The sequence below is a fragment of the Empidonax traillii genome, unplaced genomic scaffold, assembly GCF_003031625.1.
Source record: "Empidonax traillii isolate 1590-97213 ecotype Southwest subspecies unplaced genomic scaffold, ASM303162v1 scaffold75:size1520028, whole genome shotgun sequence".
NCBI lineage: Eukaryota > Metazoa > Chordata > Aves > Passeriformes > Tyrannidae > Empidonax > Empidonax traillii.
The window spans coordinates 1354624-1370404 of NW_020955268.1; the positions used below are offsets into that span (position 1 = coordinate 1354624).

At 38.4% G+C, this 15781-nt stretch overlaps 1 protein-coding gene across 1 annotated transcript; it reads left to right on the forward strand.

Moving 5' to 3' along the window:
• The first annotated feature begins 305 nt into the window (after positions 1-305).
• SLC25A46 (solute carrier family 25 member 46) lies at positions 306-14844 on the forward strand. Its single transcript, XM_027880850.1, has 8 exons — positions 306-648; positions 2284-2326; positions 4665-4722; positions 5181-5258; positions 5915-6015; positions 9127-9183; positions 9619-9676; positions 12592-14844. The coding sequence occupies exons 1-8, from the start codon at positions 399-401 to the stop codon at positions 13168-13170; spliced, it is 1224 nt and encodes a 407-aa protein (XP_027736651.1). The 5' UTR covers positions 306-398; the 3' UTR covers positions 13171-14844.
• Positions 14845-15781: the final 937 nt, after the last annotated feature.

Here is a 15781-nt window from a genome sequence, read left to right on the forward strand (position 1 = left end):
CAGCTACATTCTGTTCGTTCTCACAGGTTCTACATGGAAAGCGCTCGGCAGGGGGAAGGCCGGGAACGGCGCTGGCACAGGACTCTCCAATGCTGGCACAGGATTCCCCACATCCTCGGAGGGTCCGCCACACCGCCGGGGGGCGCCTTCGCCCACCCTCCCACCGGGAGGGACGCCCCGCCCAGAGACGGGCACGCGGAGCGTCGCTATTGGCACAGCGCCGCAAGCCCCACCCCCTAGAGGTCACGCGCTCGGCCTCAGCGCGGCCGGAAGTGCCAGTCGGGGCGGTGGGTCCGGGTCCGGTGCCGGCCCCAAGCGCGGCCCCCGCCCGCTCCCTTCCCGGTTTCCTCGTCGTTGCCTCCCGGTCCCTCCTCGGCCCCCTCAGCCAGCCCCCAGCCATGCACCCGCGGCGCCCCGACGGCTTCGATGGCCTGGGCTACCGCGGGGGCGGCCGCGAGGAGCCAGGCCCGGGCGCCAGGCCCTTCGTGGGGTCGGAGCTGGGCCACTGGGTGACCACCCCGCCCGATATCCCCGGCAGCCGCAACCTGCACTGGGGCGAGAAGACGCCGCCGTATGGGGCTGGGACCCCCCTGGGCGGCGCCGGCCCCAACGAGGAGCCCAACCTCGGGGCGGGCGGCCCCGGCGCCGGTAAGGCGGGGCCCGGCCCCCCGTGAGCCGGGCGAGGGTGGGCGGTCGGAAGCTACGTGCTGGCGGTGCACAAGGGAAAAAAAGTCCTTCAGAGGAAGGAGAACTGCACCACGATCTCTTGTTGCGCCCTAGTACCGCGTAGTTCCCGTGCCAATGGTGGTTTTGGGGAGTGGCAGGACGCCCCTCCCCCCCCCCTTCCCCCTTGCAGCTCCCCGTTGAGCCCATGTAAACAAATCCTGCAGGAATACTCCGCCTTCTGTGATGGCAGGAAGTGCCTCCGGGCCTCGAGTCTTTCTCTTAGGCAGTGTTGGTGTTTCAGGCTGTGTTTCTGCAGATTGTTAGGCTGAGAACGAGCTGATGACAAACCACCCTGCACCCTTGATAGCGAAGGAACTGTGGGACTGGCTCTGAGGAAGTAACTGCGTTCAAGTCTCTTCCAGCAGAAGCCCTTAGAACTGAAGTGTCGTTTTAGGTCTTAGTGAAATGGAGATGAATTAAGAAAAACTGTATCAAGGCTACTGAACGTCGTCCCCTTTAATTAAAAGGATACTTGAGTATCAGAGTTTAATGAAATTCTAATTTATCTCAAATTGAGTTACATTAGTAGGCAAGTGGGGTTTTTTTTAACCTGTAGTGCATTTTATTCAGGTCTTACAATGAGTACAACCCTTAGGTGGAGTTTTCATCCGTGCAAGCAGTGCTTAAAGCACTGTTTTAAGTATTCCGATGTACTTGGATGCTACCTTTTTTTTCCTTCTATGTCATGAAGAGTACGTTCATTCTGTGTTTTGGGGAACCCATAAGGAGTGGCTGTAGTCACTAAATTCAGCTGCTGCAGATGGAGAGAGTCTTAACCATTCTACTTGGGAGGGCTGCCACATCTCTGCGGAGTTCCACTGAAGTTACTGGCTTTATCCATGATCTCATGCTGCTTGCACCCTGAAAATTGTAGGGCTGAACATCAATTTTCAGTTGCTTTATGCTCTTTTTAAAATCTCTTGTGGTAATTCCCAATGAGCAAATGTCTGCCTGGTAGCAGACAACAGAGCTGAACTCATTGCTCTTGTTACAGTTTTAACAGTTCTCTGGTAAATAGATTTTTGCAAAGGACAAAATTACTGGTGGAGATAAACAGCTGGCTGGAAAATGTGCTTTGTGTTGATGTTTGTTACTTCATCCATGGCTTTTTTGTGTTACTTTTAGCAAATTGTCTCCTTTTTACTCTTTTGTCGTTAGCATTATTTTCACCACAGATATCTAAATCTATATGTGAGAATTACTGTAAAACTGCCAGGTATGTTAACTTTTTCAGTAGTTGGTTTTAGTTAGATTTTTTTTTTAAATATCTTCTGTTTTACTGCTTACTTTCTCTTTTTTCCCTGTGAGACAAACATAATTTTATGTATAAAAGCATGTACAAACTCAAATGCGGTCCAAAGTGCAAGCATCCCTGGGGAAATAATTTTTTTATATTCTCTGTTGCTGAGCTGTCATAAATATGTTGGTTTAGTGCTTGTAATTTTCTGAATCAAGTACAGAATAAAATTATTTTTTCAGATCCTGTGCTTGGCATTTTCTCCTGTTTTATGATTATTACAGCTGTATAATCTCTTTATTTTAATTTTTTTTTTCCAGAGCAGTTGAACAGATTTGCAGGCTTTGGAATTGGCCTTGCAAGGTAAGAGTTGTATTCACTGACAGTGAAGTAGTAAAACTCTTATTTGTCTTCCAAATCCTACAAACACTTTTGTGTTGTGTTTTTGTGCCAATAGACTTGAAGTTGAAATACCTTTAGAAACCTACTACCCAGAATCCATTTAGTTTTCTGTTCTCTTTAACAGTTCCTAAAAAATACTAAATCATCAATGAATGCGAGAAACAGTTTTTCATAAGTTGTGCCCAGGATACATGTGCCCTGTCTGAGCAATCTGAAAATAAAATCAGAGAACTTTTTTCACATCTGCCACTTTAATTACTGTTTTTAGGTAATGCAAATATTTCCTAAGAAGGTGAAAATGTCTTCAAGTATGTTGTCAAAGTATCACAGGATCATCACGTTCATCTAGCCAAGTGATCTGATAACCATTTTATTCTTTATTATGGTAACAGTGATCACTGGTAGTGTCTTTGAGAAAATGGTGGACTTTAAGGTATTTAACAACATTTTCAGAGGTTAAATTTTCAGGCGTAGGGATGATGATAAGCTGAGGGTTTTTTGTAGGATGCCTGATGAGTCATACTCACCTGATTAAGTTTTCCTTGGTCAAAGTACTAATGCAATTTGTGAAAGGGTAGGAGTTGTTTTCTTTTTTTGTCTTGGAAAATTAGAATTAAAAAAGGTTTAACTGCTTGTTGACCTGAATGTGATACTTCTCAGACAGAATTGTGTCTCTCTTCAGAATATGAAAATACTTCTTCCACTTACTTCTGGACCAGCATGGGAATCTATGTCGATTCAGGTTCATGTAGTGTACTTTTACTTGAAGAAGAGGACCTTTTTTTTTTTTCACTTGACCTCTAGCCTGTCCTGCTCCTGTCCCTTAGTTATGACCCTTGATGCCAATCAGAACCTCTTTAACCAGTTTGACTCACTAAAGGAGATTAAGTGAAGGGGCTGGATTATTTTTTTTATTTCAGTTAGGTTGACATACCTGGGAGTTGACTAGCTGTGAAAACCAGCAGAAACCAGCTGATGGGACCAGAGAGGGAAGGGATAAAGAGGAAGGACTAGGAATGACCATTTTTGGCAAGTAATAAGTTGCTTAAATTGGATCATCTCCTTTCATGAAACTGTTTATCCTTCTTCTCCCATTGCTTTCCTTGCACTACCTCAGCTTACTCGTTCAGGCCTCTTGATGAGCCTTTCATTTTTTAAAACAGAGATGATGGAGTGGAAGAGGAAGAACTAATCCTTCTGAACATGTAAAGAGGAGTTTTATTTCTTTCCAGCCTTACCTAGCAGGAGACCTCAGAATGCTACCAGCACGGGAATGGAGCCATAGGGCAGGAACGCATTGATGTCATTCAGGAGCAGAGATATGTTGTGAACTGTAGGTTTTGATTTAATTAAGCATGACAGTTTTCCACATTTTGAGCACCATGCCCACTAGGACTAAAATGAACGTGCAGTTTTTTATGGGGTTAGTTGAGTTGGCTGCATGGAAGGCTGAGTAGATACCCAGCTGAAGTACAGGGAAGGTTTCACCTCTTTTGGTGTAAGCAAACTATTAAGTAGCTTAATAGTTATGAAAGTGCAGGGTCCGTGTTTTTCTTTGCCAATTAGTACTTGTTTGTTTGGAGTTAAGAAACTTATCCCACATGATCTCGTAGCTGTTACTTGGGATATTTAGAAAAATCCTGGATGTTTTGCTTTCCTAATCTATATCCCAGGTTTGAACAACATACAAGTAAGTACTCTGATCACTCAGGCAATCTGAGACTGAATGAATAGTTTCTCTTCATGGCTGGAACCAGGAATCCTACTTTGAAAGTGAGAGAACTTTTCTATGAAGTTGTAATAGAAGTACAGCTCCTGGGAGCCGTGGAAGAGTTGGTTTTGGGCATTACTGTTTTCAATTTTAAAAAAGGCCACTGTTATTACCTGTCTTCTAACCCTGGTAAGGAGATTCTTGATTAAAATGTGGTAAGTAGAATGAACATAAAACTAGCAGCTAATCCTATTATAATTGTGGCTCTGGCCTGTTTTGTTCTCTGATGCTTTGAGGAGGGAGAGCTTAAGAAATTTGGTTTGGTATCTTGTCTTTAAAAATATATTCATACTACATATATATGGAGCTTTTTGATAGTGAACGCGAATGTCAGATCTTTTTGTGACTTGTTCCTTTTGTAGTATTGGCAGGATATCAGGCAGCCATCAAAAATTCCCATTAGTTCAATAGATAATACACAGATTTTCCAAGTACTGATCCGGTGTTGTTAGAGAAAAATAACAAGCGTTTTCTTTCTAAGAAATTTGTAGTGGCTTCTCATGCATTAAATACAATTTTCTTTGAAAGCCTATTTACAGAAAATGTGTTGGCACATCCCTGCATTGTTCTACGTCGTCAGTGTCAGGTATGTCTTTTATGTTACCTCTTCCAGTCAGAGCTCCTTTGTACTGTGGTATAGCCCTTATACTGCATACTTTCATACAGTTATGAAAGTAGAGAAATAAGCATCACAATTGTTGGGGAGTCACTGCTTCATTAACATGTTTTTACTTATAGAATACATGTTTTCCATTCTGAGATTTAGCTCATCTTGAAAATCCTTAGTCATTTTTTGGGCAATGGAAAGTGAATTACACTAAGTGTTTTGGAGTCTGTAGAGCAACTTCCAGATCCCCCAATTACAAGCAGAATACTTTCTTTAATAGTTTCTGCCTGTTACCCTAAATTTCAGTGAGAATTTATTCATATTTTTAGCTGACCTTTATAGAGGTAAAGTTCTTACACTGGAAATGCTTTTATTCTTCAGAATTGTACCATCTACATGTGTGTTACTAAAATTGCTACTGTTTATATTTTTAACAGGTTAATTATCATGCTCGGAATTACCATCTCACTCCATTTACTATTGTCAATATTATGTACTGCATCAATAAGACACAGGTCGGTATTTGTTGACAGGCTGTATCTGAGCAGTATACATTGAAATCTATAACTTTTTAGGTATTTGTTGTTTAAAACCGTGGCCATTATAAGGGTTTGTTATTTGGAGAAGTGTTTCAAGAAGATCATTGTAAGTCATGTTTTTAAGAAGTACAGTACTTAGTGGGGAAGATTTGTAGATGTTAGAAAACCAAAGGTCCCTGAAATTTAATTTTTTTTCATTAGTATTCTAAAAGATCATTAATCTTTATGTGGTGATAATAATAATATCTAAGCAACTACTTTCAATGATAATATGGAATTAATTTCCAATTCTGCATGGGAATGACAATCCTGAAACTTAGATCAGAAGGCAGTAAGAAAAGTTTTTCTGGATTTCTTATGGATTTTTAAGATCTCAAGGTCATTGTTGTCCATAGGAAATGGTATTTATAGTACCAAGTATTAACAGTGAGAGAGACACCTCCAGAATTGCTGAGAACTTGTTGAAATTACTGGCAAATGAACGTTTCTCTAGAGTTGAAAAGTATTTTATCACCTGAATTTGGTGATAAAGTTGAGCGGTATAATTGTAGCCTTGCATGGTATGAATTTGCTGAAATTTTATAATAATTAGTAAGATTTTTGAGCTTTATGTTACATATTTCAAAACACAGGGTCCAAGAGCTCTCTGGAAAGGAATGGGCAGCACTTTCATTGTTCAGGGTATAACCCTGGGAACAGAAGGCATCATCAGTGAATTTACACCTTTGCCAAGGTATTTCATGGGATTTTTACTGCTTCACAAATTTATTATCAGTTATTGACCTGTATTTAAATTTTTAGAAATATAAGACTGTCTGAAACATGTTACTTCATGAGAACAATTCGGCATTGAATAGGTATTTCCAAGCACAGTGTGATTGTCTTGGCAAAGGCAACTTTGTAATCCATAAATAGTGGGAGGCTCTTTCTGGAGTCTTTGCATGTTTGGTGTGTCTGCTTACTGGTCTGAGTGTAGAAACACTGTAGCAAATAAGTCTTTGATGTTATTTGACTGTAGTAAAAGAATTAGTAAGTTCCTTGTTGTATTTTGGTTTGTATTTTGTGGTACTAGCGAGTACCATACCTAAGGTAAAAATTCCTGGTCTCATTAATCTAAATACAGACAACTTGCACAGCTAAAAAGCCAGCACTGGCACTTTGCTGGACATTTGCACTGTTTTTGGTAGGTGAGAGAACAGAATTGCCTGTATTAGTAAATGAGAAGACATGGTAATAAGAGCCCATGTGACTGGCAACTTTGTGTTCTGTCCTCCTTTACCAACAAATACATGTTCAGCGTTCTCATAATGAAGGAGCTACAACTAAAAATGACTGACCTAATTTATAGAGATATTCACCATTCTACATCCCTGTGTCCATCTGCTGCTCTAGGAGTTTAGTAATATCTTTTATTTTGATTTGTGACTCTGTCTAATTTATGCTTTACTATAACTCCAGAATTGTGGCAAAGTATTGTGATTCCTTCTGCTTTGAAATACAAAGCTGATAAAGAATTTTTGTTTGAAGACTTTTTATTTTGTTTTGTAATTCTTCAGAGCTAACAGTAAGGGCTGACAACTATAATAATATCTACTTGTCAGTTTTGTTGCAGATATGTTAAGAGTAAGCACTTTGTGTGTTCGTTATATAAAGTAATGTAAGTAAAACAGTGTAATGCAAGGAGACTGAGTTCATCAAAAGTTAGAAAAAGGTACTTTACTTAAGTTGCAGGGCACAAATGGAAGCCAGTAGAATGGTGAAGACCTGTCCTGGAAAATGTATTGGGAGGCAGGCAAGTAGTTGGGTTTATGGTTTAATTTTGAATGGAGCAGTGAGCTCCATTCATGTTAGGTTTCAGAAGAGACATGTGCCAATTGTGAATGTGTGGACAGAGACCAAGCATTTAAGGGACATGGAAACTGACCCAGTTTTAAAGACAAGAACTGTAGGTAGGCTGAATCGAAGTACTCTTAGGATGAATACATCCATATTAATAAAAGCAAGTCTTTGCAGGCTCAAAAGCATTAATAAAAGCATTTCCTTCTTAAATTGGGGGGAGTGTGTATTTAAGGTTTTTGGTCAGCTCTGTCTTGTATGTAACTGAAATTCCCAGGCATACACTTCCCTCCAAATGTGGCTTGTTCAGGTTTTTAAATACAGCTGTAGGGTATGCTTAAGTTCATGAGATGCGATAGATTGTTTATATTTTCATAGTTATGATTTTTGCTAAATGAAAGTTGCAATATTCTTGTGGGCCAGTTGTTCAGCAGTTTGAAAAGTAAGCCGATGGTGCTGTCAAAAAAAGCAAATCTTCCTTCTGGAACCAGCTACTCCCATCTTTGTGCCAACACAGGATGTGAACAGCAGGAAATGAACTGCACTGGGGAAGTGATCTGGCTAAAATGGTTGTCTCATTCATGCACCACCCCACACTAATTTTCTACTGAATGCTCTCTCTTCCTTTTTAGTGGTGGCATGTTTGGGCTGTCACGTGGAGGTGAAGGTTATTGCTTACAGCAGCGGTGCCAGCAAATCTGATTTAAAATGTTATTTAACCACATTTTCAGGCTCCAAAGGACACAGGGAAGTGAAATGTCACTTCCAATTTTATATCATGGTGTCATAAAAGAATACCCCTGTTTTATGAGAGGGGTCCAGACATGGATGTGAACATTTGAATGTGGTTCTGTACTAGACAAACTCATTCTGTAATTGTTCTTCCACTGCAGGGACAGTTGTACTGAGCGGGTTGACAGGTTAAGCTTTCACTCCTTAGTTTGGGTGGTTTAATTTTCCTCGTCATTTAAGTATTATGGGTCAGTGGATATGATCCAAGTGTCTGAAATATGTAATGACAAAGATAATCTTCTGTTACTATTTAGTGACTGACCTCTGTGTTTAGGAAAGTGATAGCTACTGTAGCACAGAATTCTTGAGAAAGAATAAGGAGTTACCTTTCTTGGATTAGAGTTGTTGTGACTACAGGCAGTGGCTGAGTGCAACTCCTGGACAAGAATGGAAGATGAATACTTTATACCTTGTTATTAAAAATGCAAAGTCTAGTGTGCCCAGCACTTCACACAGAAGTATCTTTATCTCATAGCTGGAGTATTTACCATATGCATGATAAGTACATGTAATATTTGAGTGTTTTCTTGAACTAAGTGGGTTTACATTTTCTGTCAAGTGGAATATAAACATTTGCTGTTTGTATTTTGAAGTATGTAAAGATACTACTTTTAAGGAAATGGTTTTCATGTCACCTTTGTGTTGAGTTTTATTTTATCAGGATGTGCTATAAATTGGTCATAAGTAGAAAAGCTTGAGTGACATCAGCACAGAATTATTATGCAGCTTCTAGCTTGATCTCTTGTACTTGATTTGTTCTTGTCTATGTCAGAATGTGATTTAAATTTTCAGGAAAGAAACAACAGGGTAAACATAACCTCAAAGAACAGAAAGACAAAACATAATAAAAATTGTATGTTGATAAAGGAAAAGTATTGAGATTTTAAAATCCAGTATTCCTTGAAAATTGCTTTAGGAGTTAGTGTATAAGAATGCCAAATAAATGCAAAAGACTAAAGTTGCTGTGAGAGCTAGATACACCTTAATAATTAATAGCTGAAACCTTTTTTGATCAAATATCTGACAGGCCTGAATAACTTCTGGAAGTAAAGCGTGATTTATTAAATGTTTTGCTCTGTCTTCCTGATACGAGAAATCCTGCAACATAAACTAATAGTAGAACGCCATTATGAAAACTGGATATTGACATCCATGGCAGAAATGCTTGAGAATTACATGTTCTTATTCATATTGTGGTAAATACTTTTCTTTTTAGGGAGCTTTCACATAAATGGAACTTCAAGCAGATAGGTGGACACCTTTTACTCAAAGGGTAAGTATAGCAGATGTTACTACCTTATGTTTAATTATCTAAACATTAATAAAACCACTAAACATATATTAGTTTAGTCTGCAGCTATGGTTACTTGACAGGGTGATAATGTAATTTTCAAATTGCTTTTTTGAACAATCTGGGTTGCATACACCACTTTCACAGATCCCTGTGTCTGTCTGGAACTCAACTTATTTAAAAGATTAGATTCATCTAGACCTGAATCAGTCTGGTCACGTGGAAACAGAATTTAGCAGAACTTCTGACTGAAGTTTATCTCAACTTACTGATATGTGTTTTAGTAATTGAGTCATGCTTTATTAACTTTCTGTTAGGAATCATTGGGTTGCTAATTTTATCAACTTTCATGTACCTGTTTGGCTGAATTTAGAGTAATTGTCGTGACCTTAATTGTTATCTTGTTAATTTCTACAGTTTAACACATGTGATAGCAATGCCTTTTTATTCTGCGAGCCTGATTGAAACTGTTCAGGTAATTTACGTATATTTACAATAATTAACAAGATACTGTTTTTATAGATTAGATTATGCAGAGAAGTAAATCTTTGCCTTTGAATTCAAGTTTGTTGCAGTAATTGCATTTGTTTTGCTTGAGGCTATTATGACTTAGTAACTGAGATGAAATAGGTTTACTGTGAAGGGCATGTTAGGGTACTGTCTTAACTCTCAACATAGAAGTAGAAAGGACGTTTAATATCGATAGTTGGAATATATGAAATAAGAACATGTTACACCTGTATGTTCTAGGAGTTTTTCTCTCAAATTTAAAAGACTTCATAAGCAAGTTGTTACAGTGACCTCCTATCCCCCTCCACCACTCTATAACAACTATAAAGTTTTTCTAGTAATTCAGTGGGATTTTTTGATGAAATACTGAACACTACTCTTTCAGGACCACTTTTATTTAATCTACTTTTAAGTGTTCATCTAGTTCTTCCTTAGCCATGAAAATTAGTATCTGGATCTATCACTTAGGATACGACTTACCTTGTTCTGTAGCTGTATACAGAGTAACCTATAGCAGTGTATTGCAGACTGCCTTTTAGGGAGGTGTTGCAGCTCTTTCTGAAGAAGAGGCAGGGTTTAGCTGTGCACAAGTGGTCCAGGGTAATTCTACCAGAGATCTATGTATAATGAGTTGCTTTTAATTAACATGAAGATGTCTTTGTGCAGCCAGTGAAACTCTCTGTAAAGTGAGCTCTTGTGCAGAGGGTGCAGGACAGTCACTCTTGTATTATTGAGTCATCAAAATAATTTTCATTCATGACATGAACAAGTTGTAAGTACTCTCAAGACTGATTTGCTGGGGTATGTCTCCAAAATGGTGCTTTTTCTGTGGAGAAGGCTGACTTATACAGTTTCTTAGTTTCAGCATGTGCTTTACAGGCATGGACCCTTAAGGGGCAGGATTCTGCTCTGTGCAGAGGATCCAAGCTTAAATGAGCCAGAAGGTACTAGGAAAGCTGTTCTGTGTGACTTGGCTACGTTATGGATTAACAGGACAGGTGAGATTAAATATCTATGCAGGGAGAGGCATGGACAGACACCCAGCAACAAACTTGCTTTCTCTAAAGTTACTCTGTATTTAGGAAACCCTGCGTCCTCTTGAATTATTTTAAAAATACAGCCTGAGGGGATCTCTGAGCTTGTGGAAGACTTAGGATACTTAGCCGGTCTCATAACGGAAACCTGGTTGGACCTCAGACTCCCTTAATTACTGGAGAATGGCTCTACCCTGAACATGCCATAATTCTGGAACTAGAAACAGTGGTAGAACACTATCAGTGTTCCTTGAGTTCATAGCAGGCCACAAAATGGAATGTTACATATCTTACTGCTTGTATTTTTGTCTGAAAGGATGTTACTTTGCCTGTGTTGTTGGACATGGGTAAATATTTACCAATAAATGATAAAAGAGAACATGATTTAGAGCCTGTTTTCTGTTTGCGAAGTAAGTATAAAGTTTCTTTGCTAGAAAGCAGCTTAATAGGAAATCAATCAAAAAGCCAAAACAGTGTCTCTTCCAGCCTTTTAGACAGGTGATCATCTCTGTAAAGGATTGGTTATGAAAATTCCACTGACATCTGAGGTAATTACAGCATTTGTGGAGATTTTATTTAAGCTGTAGTAATTAGTGAAGGGGAGGAACTCGGCTGGCCAGTTTTACCTTATATCCCTGTACTGCAACAGGATAATGACTAGTAAAAAAAAAACAGAAAAGATTGTGGGATTTGCTACTAACAGGTTTATATTGATTTTGATTGTCTTAATTCTGATAAGCCATACTGTTTAACAGTATTTGACACTTCTCCAAGTAAATACATTTTATCACAATAGCTGTAAATGGTAGGTATTCAGGGCTGCTACATGACTACTTTTGTCATTAACACCTCTAACCTCACGGTGGCGTTATTTGACTAAAGCAAGAACGTTTTGAAGTGCAATGTCAGGAAGGAAAGGAGTAAGGAGAGGCTGTGATGCTTAATTTGTATTTAGAATCTGAAACAATGGTATGTTCTCAGGTTTATGAATTAGTTTCTCTCTTGTGCATTAGTGACGTGAAGGCTTTGCAGGCTGCTTAGTCCTTCCTCAGAATGCTGAGGAATATTCTGGTGGTCTGTCCTAGCATGAGGTCAGGACACAGCCCACATGGACTCAAGAGACTTGGGCACTCAGGAGAGCACCCAAATCTTGAATTTCGGATGTAAACAATGTGATAAAATACTGGAGTTTGCATAAGCATTACCAGGGGAAACAATGTTTATAGCTTAATCCTACACTCATAGGTGGAATGTAACAGAGTAAATAATTATTAAGTTTTTATTTTAGCTGCATGAACAAAATATTTATCTCTTTACTAACAGACAGCATGGTTAAAGAATACTGTTTTCAATGCATATAATGCAATGAAAACATGCAAAGCTGACGCTTTTAAGTTCATATTAAAAAAGACCTTTCAACTCTAGTTATAGTAGTCTTTACTATGTACATTCAAGTTTAAAGATTGTAGTCATAGTCCTTAAAGTAAAGAAATTTTGAATTAGATAAATACTTTCTTGCATTTTGTTCCAGAAGTAGACATTCTAAGTTCACCTTTTTGCAGACTGATGCTTTCAACAGTTGGCTGAAGGTTGAGTTTCTTTGATAGAAACACACCTGCAGTATATATTAGAAAAGGCTCTTCAAGATGGTTTCATTTTAAAAGGATGAATTAATTGAATGCTCTCAAGAGTGTTATAGCAAAGGACTTTTATTTATACAGCTATGTGGACATGTAGGATGCAAATGTTTAAGTCTTTTTTTAAAAAAGTTCTTCAGTGATGAATTTTCAGAGTGCATGTTCTGAAGTGGTCAGCACGAGTTGTAACTACTTCTTTGTGCTTGTAGAGTGAAATAATTCGAGATAATCCTGGCATCCTGGACTGCGTGAAGGAAGGAATTGGCAGAGTTGTAGGCCTGGGAGTGCCCCATAGCAAGCGCCTCCTCCCTCTGATGGTCCTGACTTTCCCGACTGCTGTGCATGGAGTTCTTCACTACGTCATCAGTTCTGTTGTCCAGAAGCTTGTTTTATTTGTTCTGAAAAAGGGTAATTCCCACAACCTTCCAACTGAGAGCTCCACTTCTGTGCAAAGCATGCTGGATGCGTATTTCCCAGAACTGATTGCTAGCTTTGCTGCTAGCCTTTGTGCTGATGTCATGCTTTACCCACTGGAAACAGTTTTACACCGCCTTCATATTCAAGGGACACGCACAATAATTGACAATACAGACCTTGGCTATGAAGTGCTTCCAATCAATACTCAGTATGAGGGAATGAAAGACTGCATAAATACTATAAAACGGGAAGAAGGAATGCAAGGTTTTTATAAAGGGTTTGGAGCAGTTATAGTACAGTATACCTTGCATGTGGCAGTTTTACAGCTTACCAAAATTATTTACTCAACACTGCTTCAAAATGTTTCTTAATCTGCCCAGGTCTGAATCTAGCACAGTGGTCATGATTTACTTGCTAGCCTAATTGTTTAAAATGGCTTAGAAAATGAACTTTGAAGAATCCACTCAGTGGATTCTCCTTACACTGTAAAACAACTTGTTTTAAAAATGGGGATATAGTTTCCGAAGTGTAATTAAAAAAGTACTGTTTAAAAGTGATAGACACAAATTGAATACATCATATGCAGTCATAAAAGGGGATCAGATTTCAAATGTGATTGCAGTGAAGATTTATCTTTTCTCTCACCAGTTCACTGACTGATATGGATATGAGTTGTTAATATCTGCTTTATAAGCATCACATCTGATATTTAATATGGACTGTTAGCCAGTTCAAAGGAATTTATTTTCTTAAGTTGTAAGAACTTTCAAGTGGGAAACTAATGGCTTTAGTGGTCTTTTAAAAATGTTTCCAACTTCACTGTTAATGGAACTGTGAGTAAAGTAGAAACTGTAAAAGTAACTTAAGTAGACTTAAATGTCATAATTTACAGGTACATAGACTACTTTTTTTGCTGCAGTGTGGCAGAAGATGACTAAGGGAATCTTTTGCTTTTTACAAAAACAATGAAAAATGGATTGTGGGCAAAGTTGCACCGAATGCAGATTTGACTGTCTTGCAGTTTGTTTGCAGGGCTTACAATAACTAAGGTGTGTGAATAAAGCAAATTAGAAATTGCTGTGTGCATGTGTAAGTGCCATTTTCAATTGACTTTCCACTGATAACTTCAGGGTTTAATTTATTTCACTGCTACTTCGTATGAAAGTAAAATAATCTTACAAATGTGTAGAATAGTAGTGGTGTTCAAAGTGTACAAAAAACAATTAGTGTACTTAAAAAACAACTGGCTTTTCCTAGAGTTTCTCTTTTGTTAGATCAGAGTTCTGTGTAAAATCATCTGCTTACTATTTAGCACTGATGTCCTTCATTTAAAGTCTCTGCTATATTAAATATTTTGCAGAGAAGAGTTAAGTCTGTTTATGTGCAAGTGAACCACTGAAATGTTTAATTTTTGCCCTTTTCCCCTTCAGACTCAGCCTGAAAATGATTTCTGATCATTCTAAATAACTTAGTCCTTGGTTCCGTCACTAAGTATCGGGGGGGGAGGGAGAGAGATGGGTTTTCAGCAAATAAAACAAGCATGTGGAAAGTCACTTTTAAATTATATGAGAGGCCGTTGCTTTTTTCACATTCATGTGGCAAGTCTGTTTTTGTGAATGCTGTAAATTGATCTGCATTTTAATCATAAATCATCGTGTAGTTATCACTTATGGAAAGTAGTCATGGCAAAATAACGCAAAGTTGCTGTTCATAAGTTCTGATTTTAAGGCAGGTCTACTTTATTATTAATCTAACTTTCATGTATTTTAAATTCATAAGTGTTGAAATGGAAAGTATAGTGAACTCGGGAACTGGTTTATTTTGAAATATTGTTAATTGCAAATTTAGTTTATAGTGTATGAAATAAAATGAGAATTCACTGTATTATAAAGTAATTCACCAAAGAGGCATGTAAAGGATTCCTGATTTTTGTGTTATGTTTTACTGTATAGATTTCAAAGTGGCTTTTTCAAGTTCCTTAACTTTCATAAGTGCAAGAATATGTTGAATTAAACTACATGCAAGAGCTTGGGTAAAATATTCAATTCCTGGGTTGGTTTCTTTTAAAGTTTCTATGAGTATCAAGAAAGCCATGTCAGAGAATCATCCAGACTGGAAGGGACCTCAGCAAGTCATCTAGTCCAAATTCCTGCTCTAAGCAAGGACAACATAGACTTCAGCCCAGATAGTGCAGGCCTTTGTCCAGTGAAGTTTTAAAATCCAGCTTTTAATACATAAAACTGGCCTTTTCCGACATGTTCAATTCAACTGAAGCTAATTATTAGATCACAGATGCCTTGAGGCAATAACTAAGTGTATGCTGGAGACCAACACTTGGCAGATGTATCTGTGAAATTGGGCAATAATACTTTTAAAGAAATAAAATGTTAGGGTATTTTTCTATATGAAATGGAGGAGATGCCTTTGTATATTCTGCAAGATGGAAGATGAATTCTCAGAATAGCACTGGATACTGTGCTGTAACGTGTCAAATGCTCACTTTCACTGTTGGGAGTTTTAGGTTCTACTCTATAGAATCAGATGTGTAACTTTAAGCAGGGTGGGGACGAATGCTGCCGATGTAGAGTAGCTGTTCCATGATGGAAAAAAACATTTGCTTTGGGCTATTCTTTTTTGGACCTCTTCCCATCAGTTAGAATGAACATTTAGATTCTTCGTATATACTTTTTTTATCTTCCAAAAGAAGTAATACTCTTTGTCCAGAGTTGCTGGGTTTTTTCCCTTGCAAAAATGTCAGTCGGTGTGGGCTGAAAAGAACATTTTTAACCTTTTTATTCATAAGGGTACTGTTAATGTGTTTCTGTTTTTCATGTGGGTCATAAGTCTAAAGTACTCAGGTTTTAGCTCACAAGTGATCAATAGGTGGCTTTAGCAAGATGTACCACTGAAAATTACAAAATGCAGAATTGCTGTAGAAAGTAGGTTGCTCTGGAATATGAAAAATTCCTTTTTACTCTTTTC

What these genes read in the sequence shown, in the direction of transcription:
- SLC25A46 (XM_027880850.1), top strand. Translation starts at nt 399, where the DNA reads ATGCACCCGCGGCGCCCCGACGGCTTCGATGGCCTGGGCTACCGCGGG. An exon ending in TTCTACGTCGTCAGTGTCAG is followed by an intron (nt 4,723 to 5,180) that starts GTATGTCTTTTA and finishes TATTTTTAACAG; the next exon opens with GTTAATTATCATGCTCGGAA. An exon ending in GAATTTACACCTTTGCCAAG is followed by an intron (nt 6,016 to 9,126) that starts GTATTTCATGGG and finishes TTTTCTTTTTAG; the next exon opens with GGAGCTTTCACATAAATGGA.